Source organism: Chrysemys picta, chromosome 9 (genome assembly GCF_011386835.1).
Source record: "Chrysemys picta bellii isolate R12L10 chromosome 9, ASM1138683v2, whole genome shotgun sequence".
In the NCBI taxonomy this organism is placed as follows: Eukaryota; Metazoa; Chordata; order Testudines; family Emydidae; genus Chrysemys; species Chrysemys picta.
The window spans coordinates 99,530,260-99,553,017 of NC_088799.1; the positions used below are offsets into that span (position 1 = coordinate 99,530,260).

General features: G+C 41.9%; 1 protein-coding gene and 1 long non-coding RNA gene across 2 annotated transcripts in view; both read right to left on the reverse strand.

Annotated features, from left to right (window-relative positions):
* Positions 1-20,464, reverse strand: part of LOC101934701 (transmembrane 9 superfamily member 2-like) — a 41,743-nt gene extending 21,279 nt beyond the window's left edge. The window contains exons 1-10 of the mRNA XM_008179007.4: positions 20,134-20,464; positions 17,777-17,844; positions 16,381-16,474; positions 15,191-15,318; positions 14,812-14,941; positions 8,471-8,598; positions 6,780-6,891; positions 4,393-4,469; positions 3,390-3,498; positions 235-367 (exon numbers count right to left, since the gene is read on the reverse strand). Of these exons, the coding sequence (XP_008177229.1) occupies positions 235-367; positions 3,390-3,498; positions 4,393-4,469; positions 6,780-6,891; positions 8,471-8,598; positions 14,812-14,941; positions 15,191-15,318; positions 16,381-16,474; positions 17,777-17,844; positions 20,134-20,259 (1,105 nt within the window). The 5' untranslated portion in view covers positions 20,260-20,464. The remainder of the gene's footprint in view (positions 1-234; positions 368-3,389; positions 3,499-4,392; positions 4,470-6,779; positions 6,892-8,470; positions 8,599-14,811; positions 14,942-15,190; positions 15,319-16,380; positions 16,475-17,776; positions 17,845-20,133) is intronic.
* A 1,658-nt stretch (positions 20,465-22,122) lies between these two features.
* LOC135973548 (uncharacterized) overlaps positions 22,123-22,758 on the reverse strand; it is a 31,016-nt gene continuing 30,380 nt past the window's right edge. The window contains exon 4 of the long non-coding RNA XR_010590445.1: positions 22,123-22,196. This is a non-coding gene — a long non-coding RNA (uncharacterized LOC135973548). The remainder of the gene's footprint in view (positions 22,197-22,758) is intronic.

Here is a 22,758-nt window from a genome sequence, read left to right on the forward strand (position 1 = left end):
GATGTACAGCATGTGAATTAGCCCTAATAGGGAGATGCTGCAATAATGCTCAAAACACTACTATTTGCAATAGTGTTATTACAGTGATCTGGGTCATTACTATAAGGAAGTTATTTTTCTTTTCTTAAATAAAGTAAAAAGGATAGACAACGATGCCAGAAATCATTTATTGTTTCTTACAATTACACTAACAGAGTGTAAGTACGTAATTTTAATAAACCTAATGATACTTACATAGAGTAATAAATGTCATAATGAAAATTTGCGTTCCTTGACCCAAGAAGACAGATAACAGCATTCCCTTCCTTGGAGGTCTAAATACATCTCCATGAACCAACTTCCAACCAAATTCCTCTTGAGCATCTTCCTGCATAATAGCAACATCTTTATTAAATATACATAATTCAGCAGTGAATATAAGCTAGATGTGAAACGTGCTTTCAAAGTTTGATTAACTTTCAGTTTGGTTCCAAAGACAGACTAATTGCATTGATTCATCACTCACTGATTTTACTGTCCCCTCATGGTTTTCTGGAAGAAATAGGCAAGATTTAGGATGAAACTACTTGCCTTTGAGAGTGGCAGAGAAACAATGTAATTAGCAAAGATCCTCATAAGGTCAATGTGAATGTAAAGCAAAACAAAGCATTCCGTTTCATTTAACCTGGAATACAGCAGTTCACATTGGTTTAAATATTTATCTTCTCGCTTGTCTCAAACCATATCAGTCTCAGTAACTATAACAGTAAGGAATGACAGGATTTTTGCTTTACTTTGTAAGTGCAAATTTGGGCTCCCTCTGCTCCAAATATCTTCCCTGTTAATTCCTGAGTTGAGACCATAGTGTTCTTCACCATGTAGCTGTCATGTTGCTAAATAAACTAACGTAGTCTCTGAGTCTTAGGGAATATCAATCTGGAGGAACTAAGCAGCAGCCAACTCTGAAAAAACTGGTGGTTTCCAACAAACGTGGCCCATGCTGAAATACCTGTGCCCCATTCAGTCAAAGACTGCTGGGTTCCCTACCCATCCTCCAGCCTAACTGGAAGCAGTAAATATTTCCCTGGGGTGTTTGATACCAAAATCAAACATTCACAGAAAAGAGGTGGGAAGGAAGGGAAACAGAACTGCATGACAACGCACAACAGCTTAGTTAGTGACATAGACGTCTCTTCATTTCCTCTGAAACATTTTATCATCTTCCCAGTGTGAGGAGCTTTGTGTCCACCTTGTTGATAAATTACTCTCAAGAGCTGAGGGTATGCTAGAAGTGGGATTTTTCTTTTTTTAATGTGTTTAGAAAACAGTTTTACAGCAAGTGTTATGTCAGCAGGGAAACAGAAACCATAGATCCAGAGTTAGGGAACATGATTACAAAGGTACAACATGGATGAAACGCTTCCAGACTCAGTATCATAATAAATTCTCCTCCAGGACAGAAGTCTTCTAGTTGCTCTTTTCCCAAAAGTACAGTGCACTTTGCTGTGGGAGTCCACATAAATCTGGTTCTCATTTCCAAAAGCAGGAAGCTTCTATTATCCTTACTAAACCTTTTTTCATAAACCAGTAAGTAAACAAAGCATTGGTTTAAAAGGTTGTTGCCTGAAACAAATGCTTATTTTTAATTTAGTTCAACTGAAAAATAAATCTTGCATCTGAAGAAGTGAGGTTTTTACCCACGAAAGCTTATGCTTCCAATACTTCTGTTAGTCTTAAAGGTGCCACAGGACCCGCTGTTGCTTTTGAAAAATAAATATCCCTTTTTCAGGATGGACTTCCTAAATGCATGCCTTCTATTCCAATGCAACAGGGGATGAGGCAATCATCTTCTATTGGCACATTTGGAAAGGTTTAACCAGTGAAAGTACATGAGTTAGATTTCCCATGAGAAATTAGTCAGCAAAAACACTTTCCTTGGAAAACAGAGCAGGTTCTGGTCCCATCACCAACTTTGCTCTGAAAGTTGATTCATAATCTGTGCTGTATGTCTGAAAAAAATCAAATCAAGCTGGGCAGCCTGAGCCCTTGATTTGTCTTATGTGAACCAGAGCACTCCTCACTCAATGGAGTTGGATTTTTAGTAAGCCTAGGGGTGGGTCTCAGAGGCCAGGCTCTAGCCCAAGCCAAAGTGTCTGCATTGATATTTTGAGCCCCACAAGCCCAAGTCAATTGACCCAGGCTCAGACTTGCTTTCACAGGTTTTTTATTGCAGTGTAGATGTACCCTAAAATACACCTCTACCCCGATTTAATGCAACCCGATACAACACAAATTCGGATATAATGCAGTAAAGCAGTGCTCCGGGGGGGGGCCGAGGCTGCGCACTCCAGTGGATCAAAGCAAGTTCGATATAACGCGGTAAGATTTTTTGGCTCCCGAGGACAGCGTTATATCGAGGTAGAGGACTTAGAGCCAGGACTGCATTGGACTTAGAGCCACACTGACTATGAGAAGGTTCAACTGTTGTTTTCAATACAACTCCACTAGAATGGGAGTTCCATCTGCTTATGCCAGAGCTAAACCTGGTCCCACCATCTAGCTGAAACTGCAGTTAGACCACGATTGATAAAAAAAAAATCAATGTCCTACTGCAAGCTTGGTATTTCAAACCTCTAAAACAAGTAGGTTTGAAACATGCAATGTTTAGGCCTTAAAATGAAGAGGTTTACATCTACAACTGACGATTACTAGAAAACAATTCTCTAAATGATAGTTTTAGGTCCATGAACCTCATGCTTTAGATTTAAAGTGTAGAAGTAGTCCTTTCCCCATCCAGTGCACAAATCAAATAAACCTGTTAATAAAATATTTCATTAAGATTACGATAGGACTTCAGAGAGCACATTTATTTGCATTTTAAAAAAAAGGAACAAAGTTGTACCAAATTCACTTCAGGTTGATAAATTTAACCAGTGAGAGAAGCAGAATGATTTTGGTTTTTACCATTACAATGGACTTGCAGAAACCTACGTATAACAGTATAGAAATTCTCAGCTTGCCTTTGTAGCCATCACTTGACATATTACAGATTTACTTGTTAGTGTCTCTCACAAGGCATCCAAGTATGTGCACAGGCACTCAACATTAAGTTCTCTGAAATATCTAAATAGCACTCACACCTCACCTTTGCTTACCCCTAAAGTTTGTCCTTCCACATTAAAAGTTTGTCAAATCGAGGTGGAAAACTGAGCCTCTTAATCATATCTACAACAAATACTCCCTTCTTTAGAGAATCTGAAATTTTAGTAAGGCCATTTATTACTCCCAAAGAGCTGATATGTCTACATATTACTTATAGTGACCCCCCAGACTGCATTCAAAACTGTAGTTAATAGATTTTTCCTTCATAGAAAATGAGATAATCTAAAAACCGTAAGAGTTCTACTCACAGAGGAGTCAATTTGGTTGTATCTTGCAATATCTTTATGAAGAGTCCTCAGTATGATCATAGCCACCATGCCAGATAAGAAGAGAACAATTACGAGTGAATTCATTATGCTGTAGATAAAGAAAAAATCAAAGTTGCTATCCGCTTTTTCAGACTTCAGCATATGCACTGCAATAGTCATAATATGTGCACATCTGAAGTCTGAAGCACATTTTTTGGATATCAAGTTTTTGTGTAAGTCATTCTGTCAGGTATTTTAATGTTTTCCTACACAGAAAAAATAAATTATAATATGACATACTACTATATAACAAATAGGAAAGCCCCTGCAAAGCCATTCTGCCGAAGAGCAGAGAAGACTAGAGAATCTCAAGCCAACTAGTTTTAACCAAATGGATTTTATATATATATGAAATAATCAAATGTAATTCCAGTAAACAAATTAGTTACATATTAACTATCAGATTAATTATTTCATGTTTTATATTGCTTTTTTAGCATTTATGTACAGCACAGCATTTTCCTCTTTACTGTACAAATTATACATTAATTCATAAACAATAGCTCTTTTGGTACATTCTTTAGCATAAAAAAAATCTCACTGACTATTTTTTGTATTTAACAGCAGCAGCTAATATTAAAAACAAAACTTTACCAAATAAAGATCTGTACATCAGAGTAAGCCAGATGGTAATGGTAAGAAAACTGATGGGCAGTCACCTTCCAAAAGCTCTGCAGAACAAGATGATAAAGTAACCTCCATGTTTTTACTTTGCTTTTGGATACTAATGGCACATTCCTTTGGTGACATTCAATACTTTAGTCACTCTCAAGAGATCCAAGACTGATCAAAGTTACTTCATGTATTGAAACAAGGAAGTTAATTTGCTTGGAAACTAACAGACTTCATTTTACATGTAAGAGTTACGTATCCTGAAAACTGCAGGACAAGATCTTTGTGCTTCACAGCAAGATTTATTCACTCCATAAATTAAATTTTTTACCTAAACCACTGAATGTTGGTATGTGGCATGGACTCCAAAATGTAGTCCCATCTGGAAGCCCACTTGATATCATTTTCCTATAAACAAATTGAAACAAAATGATTAAACAAAAAAATGGCTTTGGAGAAGTAAAGGTTTTGATGCCACTTCCTAAAATTAGTGAGTATGCATAATCTACTTGACTCCAATCTTCATCTTAGAGACAGGTCTTTTCCCTGCCTTATACTCTTCAATCTCTTCTTCTGACTTCTTTATTTTATGACTTTGTCCTTCTCTGTAACTCACTTTATAATGTCCATTGCCTGTAATTTTTGAATTATGTGTAATGTTTTTGGGCAAAGTTTATATTGATCAGTGTTCTTCAGAGTAAAATTATACAACAAGATTGAACTCACCTCTTCATGTGAGTTCATCAAGCTACTCTGTGAAGTTACCATCCCACAATTTGGTAAATAGATCATGATTCGCTGGATCAGGTTTTCAGAAAACTGTGTGCAATTTACTATTTCAGCATCCAATTGAACTTCTGTATGTGCTGTATGCAAACAGCAAGTGCACAAATGTTTATTTTTGCACATGCACAGGTCTAAAAGCCCGACCCTTCAAAATGGGTCGAGATGTCAGTCTATCATGGCGTCATTACCAAAAGTCAGCTACTGTAGAACAGAGAGCAGATTTGTGTCTCCTCAGTGTGCAGACTGCAAGATCAGACTGACAAAACAGTGGCCAAACTAAAACAATGCAGGTGCAATAACAAATCATGAAGCCATTACTATTTAAGAAATGGGCTTAGTTTACTTTTGAAAAGTAAGTGTCCTGGATCCATAAGACAGCCACTATTGACTTTACTGGTTTATTAATTTAAATTTTAAATAAACAACAACAGCCTTTTTTCCTTAGAAAAATGGATTCTGACTATATCTAAAGTAAAGCTTAACGACAGCAAACTGCAGATAGTCAATTTGAAGTGTACCTGATATTTAAGATGTAAATAGTGACATCTGCTGGAAATATCTGAACTAGCAGGAATTATCGACTTGCTGAAAGAACAGATGTCCCACATGCATAACGCATTTTGTAAATTACTGAACAACACTGACATTACAATTTGCAATTTATCCTCAAGATTTAAACACATGTTAATAGACAGGAGGCTCATGCATGTAGTAAAATCAGCAAGTCTAAGGATAGCTCAAGGGAAAAGTCCAAGGCTCTATATTCTATTACCTCAAAGACATAGGTTCGAGTCAACTTCAGATGGGTGGCTAATGAAAGCTATTATCATATGACAGCTGTATGGCTGCCTTTGCAAAATGAACTAGTGCTCTCAGTCCAATTCCTAGTAGACATGTGTCTTACATCATAAAAACAAACCATAATTGCCACTTTTTAGGGTAGGCTGAACAGAGGTACCAATTTTTGAAGCAACAGGGAAACTGAACTATCCTCACACCCATAAGAGGTTACTTTTCAGGTTAGGGTAAAAGCACATTCACAAGTACGATTTGCTACTTACTGCCTGTGATGTATTAGGTGAAATAAGGACTCTGTTTTCAAAGTCACTTATCAAGTAGTTAATTTAGTGCTTGCAAGTGTCTGGGTAAAATTATAACGAAGGCACTTTCAAATCAGATGGACTGCAACTCAGTTGACAAGAACTAAAAAAATATGCTCGCTATAAACTGATTAATTAAAGCAGGTAAATTATAAAATCAAAAATGTCTCCAAGAAAGTTTATATATAAATATATTCTCTCCAATATGAGGGTTGCTTAAGTTAGCGATCCACTATGAACAGTGACTATGTAGAAGAGTTACATGAACCAATAGCTCTGTTTCCTGTGTTTAGAGCTGGATTTGCCAACTTTAATGCCAAATCTAAATTTTAATTTTACTCCTATTAACACTGAAGATCCAATGAAGCTACATAAGAGTGACCTGGATTCCATTTCCTTCTTAACCATCAGAAAGACAGTTACAGTTGCAGATTAAAATTTGAGAACAGGTGGATTGCTCTGTTGTAACTCAAGGCATAATTTAACCTGTAATGTTTTCAATACTGATGACGCATGATCAAAGAAAAGCCCTGCATAGTTTTCAAACTGAGAGTTGGTAGTTAAAGCCATCTTTTTACTTGTAAACAGAAAAATTTGCTTCTGGAAGTCATTTTTCACAGTGCTCTCCTACTGCATTCTGAACTTTGGGACTGGACGTTTAATATTTTTAGCTACAGAACTGCTTACATTCCCAAGTTGTTCCTCAGACACTTTAATATTCATAAAACTGTATTAAAACAGTGGAAACATTTATACTGAATAAATGCATAACTGCCAGAAAGAACCTGGATCCAAATTTAGGAGATTTGTTCCAAAACATTAATATACTTACTTCAAATTTCACAGAATAAGTGTAGATCAAATCCAGTTTGTTCGTGAATTTAGCAGGAATCTCCATAGGGGGACCTCCACAATTTAAATTGTTTTTATCTGTATGTTTGTAGCTAGCAAGACAGAAATTTTAAATAAGATTCATAGCTGCTGGATTGGGTAGAGAATTTCACAATTATTTAAAAGTAATTAAGACTAATATGTGAAACATTTGGCCATCTAACTTTTTGTATCTTTTCCCACCGTTTTACAATTTATTTATTGAGAACAGGCCTTCCTGTTCCCTCTATCAAAATGGACTTCACCTCTGAACACGTGAAGGGTTTGGTTTGAGGATTTAGAACAAGGGTGGGCAAACTATGTGGCCTGAAGGCCACATCGGGGTATGGAAATTGTATGGCGGGCCATGAATGCTCACGAAATTGGTGGTACAGATGCAGGAGGGCTCCAGCTGGGGGTGAGGACTTTGGGGTGGGGCCAGAAATGAGAAGTTCAGGGCGCGGAAGGGGGCTCCGGGCGGGGGTGCGGGCTCTGGGGTGGGGCTGGGACCGGGACCGAGGGCGGAAGGGGGCTCCAGGCTAGGACCGAGGGGTTCAGAGGGCGGGAGGGGGCTCTAGGCTGGGGCAGAAGATTGGGGTGCCGGGGATTGGGGTACAAGGGAGGGGTGTGAGGGCTCCAGCTGGGGGTGCGGGCGCTGGGTTGGGGCCGGGGATAAGGAGTTGGGAGTACAAGAGGGGGCTCTGGGTTGGGATCAAGGGGTTCAGAGGGCATGAGGAGGGGAGCTGAGGGACGGATCAAAAGGTCTAATGGGCCGGATGTGGTCCGCAGGCCATAGCTTGCCCATCCCGGCTTTAGAAAGTTAGAGCAAACATGGTTCAGCCATTTCTGATTATGAGGATAATAGGAAAACATATCTCCGCATTATTGAACATTCTTGCCACAGCCCTGTAGCCAAAACTGACATGAAGAGAAAGCTGAAGTACACCAGAGAAATTGCCTTCATTGAACAGTGGCCTTTGAATGTTCTAATGAGTCAGTTTTATTACCACTAAACATAAGAATGGCCATAAAGGATCAGACCAATGGTCCATCTAGCCCACTATCCTGTCTTCCAATAGTGGCCAATGCCAGAGGCTTCAAAGGAAATGAACAGAATAGGGAAATCATCAACTGATCCATCCCCTATCATCCAGTCCCAGCATCTGGCAGTCAGAGGCCTAGGGAAACCCAAGGCATAGGGTTGCATCCCTGACCATCTTGGATAATAGCCATTGATGGACCTATCCTCCATGAACGTATTTAAATTCTTTTTTGGACCCAATTATAGTTTTAGCCTTCACAACATCCCATGGCAATGAGTTCCACAGGGTGACTGTGTGTCGTATGAAGAAGTACTTCCTTTTGTTTTAAACCTGTTGACTATTAAATTTAATTGGATGACCCCTGGTTCTTGTGTTCTGTGAAGAAGTAAATAACACTTCCCCATACATTTTCTCCACACCATTCATTTTTACTTTTAAGAAGTAAAGTAAGGAAGATGCATCAATGTATTCAAAGATTTACAATAGTCAACAGATCACAGACATTTCTTCAGAAAGACTGAAATTGGTTTATTTCAACTGTAATTTCTAGTTTCCCTACGCATGGTTGAAGACACTGAAGCATATTAAAATGGCATGTACTAGTAATTACCTTTTTGGATCCAGTCTTGCCATTACCAGTCTTGCTCCAGGCCAGCTTTCATCTTTCCCGCTATGGTACATGATCGTAATGTCAACATGGTTGAAGAGATAGAAAGTGTCCCACTTGTGAAACTGAGACTGCAAAACATTACATGTTTGAAAAACTTTTCCAGTAGAGAGGTAATACTGTGGTCAAAGATCCTAGTACTCCAAAATAAAAGAATGCTGGGGGCGAGTGGGGGAGACTCAGAAGGGGTGGAGGAATGAGGAATATTTTCTATATATTCTTAAAATAGACATTAGAAAGGTAACAAATCTACAAAAAGCAAAGAAAATAAAGGTAAAGAATAAACTTTGCATTCCACAAGGTTTAAGCAGTCTACATCAGCCTTGCAAGGTCATCATAAGACACTCCAGTTCAAATTTAAAAGTCTGCTCACTCTTTATTATCTCCATGTAACTCACACTAACTGCAGCTCTTTGTCCCGCCTCTAGTGGCTAGAGCAGAGGTCCCCAGAGGGCACAGAGGAAGCTTGGGGAGGAATGGGGGGTGCGCAGTGGGGCCCAGGCCAGCCCCCACGGGGGGTGGGGAGAGAACACCACCCAGCCCCTTCCCTCACCCCCAGCTCTGCTCCAGTCCTGGCTCCCAGCCCCACTCCAGCCTTGGCGCAGCTCCGCACATGGCCCCAGGCCTGGATGTCGGCCCTCACCATAGCCAGGTTGCAACTCCACTCTCACCCCCAGGCTCAGCCCCCGGCCACGGCTCGGTCCCTAGCCCCGCTCCTGGCCCCAGACCTATCCCCAGCCCTCTTACCCCTGTCCGCGTCACGTTCTCCCCACAAGCCACAGCCCTGCTCCCAGCAATGGTGGGATGCAGACAGGGCGGGGGCCGTGACCCTCAAAAGTTTGGGGACCACTGGGCTAGAGCATAGACATGTGAGTACTATCTCTAACCTAACACATGTGGTTCTTCAGCTGAATAGTCTATTACTCCTTGGGGAATTCTGCATCACTGCGCTTGTGCAGAATTCATGGCCCCTGCAGATTTTGCTTCCCCGCAGAAAAATGACTTCTGACAGGAAAGCAAAGGGAAGCCGCAAAAGCGGTCATGCGCCCTCTGCCCAGTAATGCAGGCAGGTTGGTTTGGGCACCCAGAGCAGCCAATAGAGACATAAATCACCGCCGGGCGGGGAGGGGTGTAGTCATGCATGTGAGAGAGAGAGAGAGAGAGACAGAGAGACAGACAGACAGACACTCTGTCCCTCTCATTCACTACTGTGGCACGCACGGCGTGGAGGGGCAGGGCTTTGGGCTGTTTCTGAAGAAGTAAGCGTGGGGCAGGCTCTTTTCCCTCAGACAGAGCAAAATAGCCTGCCTGCTTAGTTAATTGTTCTTAGTGAATTCCCCCAGGAGTATAAAACAGTTGTAAAAATGTTAAGGCTCCTTTACTCCGCTAGAGTGATGTAAGGGAGCCTTATTGTAAAGGACAGTATAGCCTTATAAATGCTTAGTGACTAAATGCGTTAGTGATTAGAACTGGTCTAAATTTTTGGACTGAAAAAATTTCCTATCAAAATGTGCTCCATGAACTGTTTACTACTGACCTTTCTGGAGATGATCAGTAGCCAGTATAAATTGTGAGTTTGAGTCCCCAGCCCTCACTTGCTCTTCAGTTGCCTATGATGTAACACTGAGCATATGGCTGCATATATTTGTTGACTAATAACTAGAAGTAAAGGGTCAATACTAGCTACATTACTATTAGACAAAAGGGGGTTGGTGATTTCCTCCAATGCTCCCCACTCCCATTCTCCATCCATTGTATTGTAATTTAAATTACCAAAATATTTTAGATCTATTATTCAATTCCCACAGATGACCAATTCAGAGGTGATGTTAAATTTACACTAGCAAACGTTCTGACCAATCACTACGGGTGCATTTCCACTGGCAATAGCAATGATGGAAGCCGCAGTGCATATCAAAACACCTAATTTTGTAGCCATAGTTAGACACTGGTAATAACAATGCAGCTACTTTTTTAAAAAAACATACCGAGTCCTCTATTCTATTGCTCCTGGAGCTGCAATGGTGATAAATGACAACAATGAAGTTTACTATGTAGACAAAGCCTAACATAACTAAGTCTGATTGAACTTTCCTTTCTGCTTCCATCCCACATTTTTTCCCAAAAGAGATTTGTTTGCTAATAGCTTGTCCCAGAAAGTGTTCGCGAAACTAACAGTTAGCCTGTTTCAAAAGGCCTTCAGAAAACACTTCCATCTCACTCTAACCCCTTTCCCCAGCATTTCAATTATTCTGAGTAATGTGCCTTGCACCCAGAAACATTACCTGAATTTTCAGGTAAAAATGCCCTCTTCCCCTCATGCTTTGCTGCATAGATTAATCTGTCCTTGTTCTGAAAGCACTCAGATCAGTATTCTTCAGGATTCCAACAAAGGTAACACTGGGGAGTCCTAGTGTTGAGATATCTGATCCTCTAAGATCCAGTAACTCTGGAGTCTTTTCCCTCCCCAAGATCAAGATTTATCATTATTGGCATAGTGCTAGCTTTTTGCTACAATTCTCTCCAGTAACTTATGTATTTAGTCACTAGTTTGTTTTCTTTGGCATTTTGTGCAGTTTAAATATTCTAAGTTAAGGGTTTTGGAGGCACTGAAAAATTAAATAGCTGCAGCAAGCATGGGGGATATGCAGTAGCCCTGTCGGCATGTTGTATTATCCCTCTTTAAAATATATATATATTTTTTAAAAAAAGCAGCAATAATTGCTTCTGAATTTAGGTAGGATGGAATATGTATTTTAGTGTGTTTTTAAAAGATACTGGAAAGATGCATAGCATTTTACCACCTTTGCAATTTAAACTTATATGCATAACTACTGCGTTTTTCCTTGCCCAGTTGCTTCTGGTCACAATGGCAGTTACTTCTCTGGCACAATGGCATATAAATATATTTAATCCATTCATCTATACACAGACACATTACCAGGCTAGGATATCCACTGCTGCAGAAGCACTGTACAGCACAGCTAGTGCTTTATCCAAACATGTACATTTTATGAATAGGCTTGTACTACATACTGTTCTCTCTGGGAAAATCATTTGGTACCTGTGTATCAAAACCCAGAGAAGTTTAAGCTTTGGAGTTTTCAGCTTGCTGTCTTTGATTCAGTCAATATGCATTTACCAGCCAATTGTTAGATCTATTACTGTACAAATTTAATCCATAAAATATTGTCCCATTAATGTATTCGTGTATGAACCTTGGTATCATAACACCATTACTATGATATTAAGTTTACAATATTCCCCTACACTACCCTGGAGGAATTCTACGCCACTGCGCGGGCACAGAATTCATGTCACCCGCAGATTGCTTTGCTTCCCTGGAGAAAAGTGACTTCTGAGGGGAAGCAAAGGGAAGCCGCAAGAGCGGTCTCTCGCCTCTCCCCAGCAGCCGGCATAGACATAAATCAGTGCGGAGTGGGGGGTACTGTGCATGCATCCGGGGGACACGTCAATCACTGCCGGGGGGACAGGGCTGGGCGTGTATGCATGCAAGCAATGAGAGAGAGAGAGAGAGAGAGAGAGAGAGAGACACACAGACACTGTCCCTCTAGCTCGGTATTGTGACATGCCCAGCATGGAGGGGCAGGGCTTTAGGATGTTTGGAGGTAGGTGTGAGGCAGGCTTTGTCCCCTCAGGCAGAGCGTAATGTACTCCTGGGGGAATTCTGCACAACTGCGCATAATTAATGAGCCACACGTATTTTTAGTTTTTTGTGCAGAAAAAAGCGTCTGCTAGAATGTTGCTGCAGTTCTGCCTTTTGGCGACCAAAGGGTGCTGTGGCGCTAGAACAGAGCAGCAGCTCCCAGACAGCTAGGGACGAGAAAGAGCATGCAGAGCCTTCTTCGCAGCGGGCCCGGTCAGGAGAGAAGAACTATGAGGGGGACAGACAGCATTGGGCTGCTGGGGGATCAGACAGGGGCTCATTAAGGGCTAGTGGGGGAGGACATACTGAGGCAGGAGCTGAATGCGATTGGAGGCACAGGACCACAGGTGGGAAGGAGGTGCAGGGCCACATGAGCAGAGGGGAAGAGGGTGCAGCACTACAACGGGAAGGAGGGTGGCTGAGTGGGGGCACAGACACATGGGGACACAGGGAGGGGATGCAGGACTACATAGGAACAGGGGAGTGGCTGAGTAGGGGGAACAGAGACACATGGGGATTGGGGGTGGGGGTGGTGCAGGGACACATGAGGACAGGGCAGATGTGCCTGACTGAATGGAAAAGGCTAGGGGGGTCAGCCACAGTCTGCATGGAGAAAGCTCCCTACAGTCCCTTCCCACCCCACAAAAAACACCCCACTGTTCCCCACCCATACCCAATAACCCTCCAAGTTCAAACCCAGGCTCCTTCAGAGTAATTACTTCCCTCTTCCTCAGCTACCCCTGACTCCACCAATCCTTTGCACTGCTTCTGAGGGGTGCAGGAAATACAGTTTTGTATTGTAGTTTAAATGAATTATTGCTCAGGGTTCTGTATTAATATGCCTACTAAGGCATCTATTTGTCAAAACACATTTTCTGAATCTTTTCTATGAATTGTTACAGAAATACTTGTTGACAGATATTTTGAAATAAATTACCAAAAATAATTGAAACTGGTGTGATTATATTGTGTTATTTTGACAAATAAAATATGCAGAATTTCAAAATATTGTGCACAGAATTTTTAATTTTAATTTTTTGTTGCAGAATTTGGGGGGGGGGGGGGAGCACAAAATTCCCCCAGGAGTAATAATGTAGCAGCCTGCCTGCTTAGTTGTTTCCATTGGTGTTAATGAATCTCCTCAGAAGCATAAAACAGGTGTAAAAGTTTTAAAGCTCCTTTACCCTGCCAGAGTGGTGTAAAGGAGACATTGTTTTTCACAATGCGGCCTTATAAATGCTTATGGTACTTTAGGGATTAGAACTGGTCTAAATTTTTGGACTGAAAATTTTTTCTGTCAAAATGTACTCCATGAACTGTTTACTACTAACCTTTCTGGAGCTAGTCAGTAGCCAATATAAACTCTGGGTTTGATACCCCAGCCCTCACTTACTCTTCAGTTGCCTATGATGTAACACTGAGTATATTGCTGCATATATTTGTTAACTAATAACTAGAAATAAAGGCTTAAACCTAGCTACATTATTATTATTAGACAAAGGGGGTTTGGGGATTTCCTCCAACGCTTCCCACTCCCATTCTCCATCCATTGTATGGTAGTTTAAATAAATTCCCAGATTTTTGCAGAATTTTAAAATATTGTGCACAGAATATTTTTTGGCACTAATTCCACCAGGAGTACTAAACACACTTGCTGCTAACAATTATTTTCTCCATCAAAGCAGTGTTTGACAAGTATTTCCACAACTGTGAATAAACTACATATATTTAACTGCCATTTTTGAGGATTACACATTTGTCAAACACATCAGTACCCATTTCTTGGCGTTTGCTGGAAGGTTTCATTCCTAGTGATATCTTGCAATAAGCTGCATGCAGCACAAGCCCCATTAACGTCAGTGGGGTTCTGCATGGATGCAGGGATTTGCCTGCATGGAGCAGGATCTAGGCTCAGGTTTCAACACACTACTGTTTCTGAGTTAGGGAGGTGGCAGAGAGAATGTTTTTCCACCCTTACAGAACTTGAAAATCTGCACAGGACTTTGCCCAAGCTATTAAAAATTCCCCTCGGCCGGAGCCTAAACATGAAGTTTCATCCCAAAATGTATTTCAGAAAGTTTAAACCCAGGCTACACCAGGAAGTTATGTATGAAGCAATTTTGCACCCTTAACTATATTAACAACAAGGAGTCCGGTGGCACCTTAAAGACTAACAGATTTATTTGGGCATAAGCTTTCGTGGGTAAAAAACCTCACTTCTAAAAACCCACGAAAGCTTATGCCCAAATAAATCTGTTAGTCTTTAAGGTGCCACCGGACTCCTTGTTGTTTCTGTAAATACAGACTAACCCGGCTACACCCGATACTTAACTATAGTGTTTACTACCAACTGCAGCACAACCACACAATGTATAAAAAATAGGAACGTTTGATTACATATTGGTGTGCTTACCTTTGTCGATGCACATACTGTAGATCTTATTTAACTATATTTGTGTTTTGTATATCAAGCCTGTTTTACACTCTGTAAGCACACAGTTATTTATTAAAAACAAAAACCCATGACAAAGACTAACAAGGACATGACCCCAACACCACAGCTTTGTAGCTAGCCCCATATCTGGCCATATTAAAGAAATAAGCTCTCACCACTTACATCAATAATGCAAGCATCTTTAACTCTGCCATCTGTAGTAATAAAACATCCTATTGGAAATCCCGGATTACAGTATTTGTGTTCATCTTCCACTTGATAACACCACGTTACAGGCATATTATCAATAATCCTAGGTAAAGAAATTTTAAACAGGCAACTCCTTAGTAAGAAATGTTATCTAATTATTCCGTTATTTTTAAGTTACATTTCATATGCAAATAAAAACAACAGGGTTTTAGTTTGGTCTCAAAGAATAATATATTACAGGACAATTACTGGATAGAAGAAAGATAAAAGTGTCACCTCTCAGAACAACTCATTACATTATGTTAATTTTCATTTAGCTGTTCATAGTTCAAAACAGGATGTCTGAACTCACCAGTGATGTTGATAATTCAATTGCATTCCTTTCTTCAAAAAAGCCAGTTTATTTTTGTCATCACTTTTTTCTGGGTCATATGATTTTGTACAAGCTACCTTGCATGTTTCCGGTTTGTTAAATGTAAACTGTTACCAAAACATACAAAAAGAGCAATTTTAAAATTTTGTTCCCAAAGTACCTTTTTAAAAAGCCATTATTTTTCAATCAAAGTTTATTTTTCATCTAGATCCTAGCCTATCCCACTAAAAAGAATTCTTGAAGCCAATGTTGGTTTCATATCAGCAGTTTCAACTCAGTTTGAGAACCAATGCTTATGTACAATTTATGCAAAATATTTCATCTGTACATTCCAAAAAGCACATAAATCTCTGCAATTAGAATAATCCAAGTAAACAACTATTTTAAATGTTAACCATAAGGTTTTTAAAAATAATCCGCTTGCAAATTGATAAAGTATTGCACCAGTAAAGAGAACAATCACATTAGCTTTACTTAGCACGGTGCATCATGAAATTACTCGTTACCAACAATGCCCCTTTTGTATAGTATGTTTTAATTTCAGCTGCTATAGAGCATGACAAACTATGAGGCAATGCTGGCAAATTGCAGCAGCATGGTGGACATTTCCTGCTGAAGCACACTTTTCCATTAAGGAAGTGTTTTCACACATTTATATTTCTAATCTGGTTTTACAGTGTGGTTAGAATTTATAGCTGTGTTAGTTAACACATGTTACAACACAATTAAAATTCCTAGGTTATACAAGCCCTAAGAGTGAGTGCAAGTTATTGCTCACAAGTATTCTTGTGGGCTATTTTTATATTGCCACATCACACCAATAGCTCTACCAAATTGTGTGTGCAAAGGTAACTATACTGAGGACCAAACTAACTTCCATTCTATGTTACCCAAAATTTTGCACATATGCGTACTTGAATAATCTCTGTAAAATATACCATTAAATACTCTTGGAAAAAGCATTAGCAGGTTAGGATGGAATTCTCAATTCCCATGCACTAAGTTAACAATGACCAAGATACTGCTTTATAGTGACAGTACAAAATCCATAGTTGTTATCTCCTTGCTTTCTATCATCTGAATATTATTGAAGGAGAGATTTTTTTTTAAGTGTGTTAAGACTGCAACTATCAAGTGTAACCACAATCACTTTGGATGGCTAGAATAACCTTATATGGTGATGATGCTATTCTTTCTCCAAACAGGATTTGTCCAAGATTTTCCGAAGGCCTTTTTTCTATCTCATCTTGACAGAAGTCAAAACTGAAAAAAATTAGAGTCTTTAATGTGAATACATTTTAGGCTGAAATTTACAGTTACAAAATAAATTAATTTGTTAAGCTATAGCTTTGATACAGGAGTTTTCATGGTTTTTTTTTTTTAAACCAACAATGCTTAAAATACCATTGAAAGTCTGACTCCAAATGGAGACAGATTAGGTACAATTCACTGCAAAAAGTAACTTTTTTAATCAGTCACCAACGCACTCCATAGTTCCAGCAATATTGTTTAAAATAAATACTGTAAGATAGTAAAAGTGCCGTTTTCAGACAGCAACTGAAGTAAGATAAGTTCCAGACTAAAAGAAGTAAGAAAATCATACAAAACGCTATTGGCATGACATAATGCCAAATGAAGAACGATTTTAAAAAAAAATAGATAAATAAAAAGATTCCTTAAAGATAGAAAATAATTAACATGGCAAGTGTATTTTCTGAGGGACAAATCTGATGGCTTTTATACCAGTATGCAAAAGAGATCCATTCACCTGTCCAGAAGTCCCCCTTTACTTGAAACACCTGAAGGTAGGGAAATATAACTATTCATGATCTCAGTGTGTGGGCCTAAGCTATCAATTTCTGCAGCATTTAATGCAACACTTGTAATGTTGTTTTACTGAGCAAGCCTCCAGTATCTCTGCAGCTATTCATTGCTTTTCCAAGGAAGAGCAGAGTAAAGTTTACAGGAGTATCACTTGTTATTCCCCAGTGTGTTCAGCAGTAAAATTTAAGAATCACACAAATTTCACACTTCTACTTGGCAAAGCTACAAGCAACAGCAAAGGCAGGCAGTAACATTCTTCACAAAAAAGGACCAAAAAAATCCCCCCAAAAAACTAAAAAACAGAGGTTGGGGGCGTAACAGATAATGAAGACCTCCTTCCTCTTCATAGTAACCAGGAGGCACTGGGAGAAGAGAGACAGAAAGCTCTAGTCTTACAGCAGATAGCTGATAAATTTGAAATTCACCCCCACTTTATAGTAAGACCCAGGGACAAAACCCCAATAGAAAACCGTAAAACTTCCCCGCTTTCCAAATAGTGTAGGGGTTGAATTACTTAGCAGGACATAGCTAGTGAACCCCTATAACTCCACCAATTGTCATCTTCCATACCTATCTGAGTAGCAGGCTTACTTCTCCAGCTAGCAAGTGTCTGACAGTTCTTTCAAACTGTATGTATATGTATCAAGTTATAAATCATATTACTTTAGTTTATATAAAAATAAAGGTGAGGCTAGAAAACATGCTTTCAAACACTCTAGAATTGTACTGTAATGTACTTACGCATCATATTCATAAGGTAGAACTGATTCTACTGAGTCCAGTCTATTCACAAATAGCTCAATTTTTGACTAAAAGAATGAAAAAGTATATAAGTAACATACACTGTAATACAAGAAAAGGCAACAGGACTTTCACCCATGTGAGAAGTATCTTAAACTAGTTAAACCCATTCCAAGTTTAGAAAGGCTCATTTTTTATCTTTACATTGTGTGTGCAGTGCTAGGAAGACTCACATTAAAGACCTTGACTAGACTAAAAATCTTTGCACCTGTTTTCCAGTAGTACCACAATAGTAGCTAGCACTAGTCACTTGTGTAAACATCAGTGCAGACAAAACTCAGGTTTTTAAAACATTGGTTAAAAGCGCTCTAGCTCTAACTACATTAGCACTTACCAGGCTGCTACCACAGCACAGCTGCACCACTGACTGAAAGACAGGTATCAGGTTTTCTAGTAGACACACACCTACACAGGTAGACTGCCCACTTTGCAGAACTGAGCAGGAAGTTCTCACATTTTTATGGCACCACATCACAAAAGAAACTGATAATTTTTCAGAACCAATGGTCTCTAATGACAGCAGAAACCAGCGTGCTGTTTGAAGGGCTCAATGGCAATAAGATACAACGTCATAATGCACAAGCAGTCTTGCCCCTCTGCCAAGTTTCCATAGGTGACAAGTTTGAAGCAAAAGGATTTCTGGGCACCTAACAAATGGTTAGAAACATTTTTAAAAAAAAAGTATCATGCACACAAATGTGTGGATAACACCTACGGTAGTTTTAAAATGTTCCCAGAAACTTTGCTTTGTAACTTTTAATTTGGAAATGCTTTCAGAGTTACAGTTTGCACCAGATACACTAAGAACATAAGAACAGTGATACTGAATCAGACCAATGGTCCATCTAGCCACTATCCTGTCTTCCCCAGTTAGAGGCTTAAAAGGGAATGAACAGTACAGGGCAATTATCAAGTGATCCATCCCTTGCGGCCCAGTCCCAGCTTCTAGCAGTTTGAGGCTTAGAGCATGGTGTGCATCCCTGATCATCTTGGGTAATAGCTATGAATTTATCTAATTCATTTTGAACCTAGTTATACTTTTGGCCTTCACACCATAACTTGGCAATGAGTTCCCCGAATTGACTGTGTGTTGTGTAAACAAGTACTTCCTTTCTTTTGTTTTAAACCTGCTGCCTATACATTTCAGTGGGTGACGCCTGGTTCTTCTGTTCCATGAAGGGATAAATAACACTTCCTTATTCACTTTCTCTACATCATTCATGATTTTATAGACTTCTATCCTATTCCCCCTTAGTCATCTAAGATGAACAGTCCCAGTCTTTCTAATTTCTCCTCCTATGGAAGCTGTTACATGCTCAATCTCTTTTCTTGCCTTTCTCTGTACCTTTTCCAATTTTAATACATCTTTTTTTGAGATGGGGTGACCAGAACTGCATGCAGTGTTCAAAGTGTGGGCATATCATGGATTTATAAAATGTCCTTATAATATTTTCTGTCCTATTAGCTAGCCCTCCCCTAATGGTTCATAACATTCTTATCTGTTTTTGACTGCTGCTGCACAATGATTAGATGTTTTCAGAGAACTATCCACACTAACTTCAAGATATTTTTCCATGATAACTAATTTAGCCCTCATGGTTTTCTATGTACAATACGCTATTCAAAGAAAAGCTGTATTGTATGACAGATCCACTGTTCCTCTGAGAAGCAGCTTGCTCTCGCCTAGCACCTGGCCAGGGTTGACAGGCAGGTTCAACATCTTATCTGCACCAGAGATGCTAAAAGCCATGGGATGTATCCCTGTCCTAAACCCCACCACAGGAAAGAGAGAACTGGATGTGAAACGGGTGGGGCTCTCTCCTCCCACCAGAGCCACTTGCTGCCCCATGAAGGGACTGCCCCAAGGATCCCTAAGTTTGACCACTGAGAAAGGGTCATCACCTCCCCATACACATACCCATATGGGCCCTGCTCCATACCCAGCTAGGTATCCCCTACAACCCTCCCACCCACCCACACATACCCCAGGCACAGGGCCCTACTCTATAGTCACCAGGAGGCCCCCTACAAATCCTCCCATCCCATCCACACAGGACCCTGCTCCGTACCCAACTAGGCGCCCCCTACAACACCCCCCCCCCATACCTCTATGGGCCCTACTCCGCACGCAGCCGAGGGCCGCCCTACAAGCCCCCTTCCTCCCAGCCCTTCGCAGGGCATCAAACCAGGAGCCCCCACCCAGGGCTCCCCAGCGTCCCCCGACAAGCGGTGCCCGCCCCCAGGAGCGCTGAGCCCAGGCCCCGGCCCAGCCAGGGCTCCCCGCGGGCCGCTCTCACCTGGCAGCTCTCGCTCGCCTTGTCGGGCTCGCAGAAGCTGACGGGGGCCAAGCCGGGCAGGTAGAAGGCGGCGCAGAGGGAAGCCGAGCAGCCCAGCAGCAGGATCCCGGCAGCCAGCAGCCTCATCGTCCCGCCTGCTGGGAAGGGAGGAAAGCTCGAGCCGGGACCCGACGAAGCTGCACCCAGCTCCAGTGCAGGGGCCGAGCTCAGCGCCTGGCGGGGCGGGGCGGGGCGGCGTCACAATCGCGCTACCCGGCGCCTGCGCGCCTCAGCCTCCCGCCACGGCACCACATGATGAGGCCCCGGGCGCCATCTTGAGTGCGGGCAGCGCAACCCTTGCGCGCGACCTTGTGCCTGAGGTGGAAGAAGGAACAATGGCCCCGCCCCCACGTTATGACGCCAAGCGCCTCCTCAGGTGGTTGCCAGACACCTTCCTCCAATCTAGGGGCTGGATTCCAAAGGCAGTGGCCGTAGGCTCTGTCTGTGTCCCCCATACGCTGACCTTCCACCATCCAGCCCAAAGAATGGCCTCGGCACAGTCCTGGCATCCCCAGGGTACCATCCTCTCTCACCTCTGCCCTCGCATCCCCACAGTCCTACAGCACCATCTCCTCAGCTCTGGCCTCTCATCCCCATGGCCCTATGGCACCGTCCCCTCAGTTCTTCCCTCGCGTCCCCACACGGTCTTACAGGACCATCCCCTCAGCTCTGCCCTCATGTCCCCATGGCCTTACAGCACCATCCCCTCAGCTCTACCCTCACATCTCCATGGCCTTACAGCACCATCCCCTCAGCTCTGCCCTCACGTCCCCATGGCCTTACAGCACCATCCCCTCATAACTGTCCTCACAGCACCATCTCCTCAGCTCTGGCCTCTCATCCCCATGGCCTTATAGCACCATCCCCTCATAACTGTCCTCACAGCACCATCTCCTCACCTCTGCCCTCACATCCCCATGGCCCTACGGCACCGTCCCCTCAGTTCTTCCCTTGCATCCTCACACGGTCTTTTACAGGACCATCCCCTCAGCTCTGCCCTCGCGGCCCCATGGCCCTATAGCACTGTCCTTTCAGTTCTGCTCTCGCATCTCCATGTCCTCATAGCACCATCCCCTCAGCTCTGCCCTCACGTCCGCACAGCCTTACAGCACCATCCCCTCAGCTTTGCCCTCACGTCCCCATGGCCTTACAGCACCATCCCCTCAGCTCTACCCTCACATCTCCATGGCCTTACAGCACCATCCCCTCAGCTCTGCCCTCACGTCCCCATGGCCTTATAGCACCATCCCCTCAGCTCTGCCCTCACGTCCCCATGGCCTTACAGCACCATCCCTTCATAACTGTCCTCTCATCCCCATGGCCCTATGGCACCGTCCCCTCAGTTCTTCCCTCACGTCCCCACACGGTCTTACAGGACCATCCCCTCAGCTCTGCCCTCACGTCCCCATGGCCTTACAGCACCATCCCCTCATAACTGTCCTCACAGCACCATCTCCTCAGCTCTGGCCTCTCATCCCCATGGCCTTATAGCACCATCCCCTCATAACTGTCCTCACAGCACCATCTCCTCACCTCTGCCCTCACATCCCCATGGCCCTACGGCACCGTCCCCTCAGTTCTTCCCTTGCATCCTCACACGGTCTTTTACAGGACCATCCCCTCAGCTCTGCCCTCGCGGCCCCATGGCCCTATAGCACTGTCCTTTCAGTTCTGCTCTCGCATCTCCATGTCCTCATAGCACCATCCCCTCAGCTCTGCCCTCACGTCCGCACAGCCTTACAGCACCACCCCCTTATAACTGTCCTCACAGCACCATCTCCTCAGCTCTGCCCTCGTGTCCCTGCAACCATACAGCATGATCCCCTCACCACCACGCTGTGTCCCCTGACTGTACAGCACTAACTCATTGTGTGACTTTGAGCAAATCACTTAACCTCTATACCTTATTTCCACCCCTTCCCCATCTGTAAAATGAGGCTAACAATGTGATTTACCTCAGAGGCTGTTGTGCAGCTTCATGAATTAAGGTCTGTGATGCAATTTAAGATTCGTGGATGGAGGAGCTGTAGAAGTACAGAGCATTGTTATTAATTATATTAGTCAATTAATGTATTATTATTACTAAACCAATTTTATTCTCATGACTCGAGAGGGTTGTTTTGTTTTATTTTGTTTTAAGCTCTCTTTTCTGCCATTTCTTTGCTTCTCCTCGTGTAAAGAGTTACTTTCACACTGGAGAAAATTTAATGAGAAGCTTAATCACAAATATAATAAATTGCCAGTAATTTCTGATATCCCATCTACTATTACTGAAACATTTGCATTTGAATAGGGACTTTTTCCCATCATAATTCAGCTTCACCTTGAACCTGCACTATAATCATCATCCTGCATTTATGAAATCATAGAACGTTGCCATAGAAATTATGTCACAAATTCATCATTATGACTTCTCCTGCAGGAGCAATTGGAGCTGAAGATCGGCTGTAAGAGTTACCTTTTTACAAGCTCTGGTATAAAGATATTTTAATATTTTGAAAAGATATAGAACTGAGATTAACCATCATAGGAAATTATTCCTACATGTCGTAAGTATCAGATACAAGATTACCTCTATAAATTGCA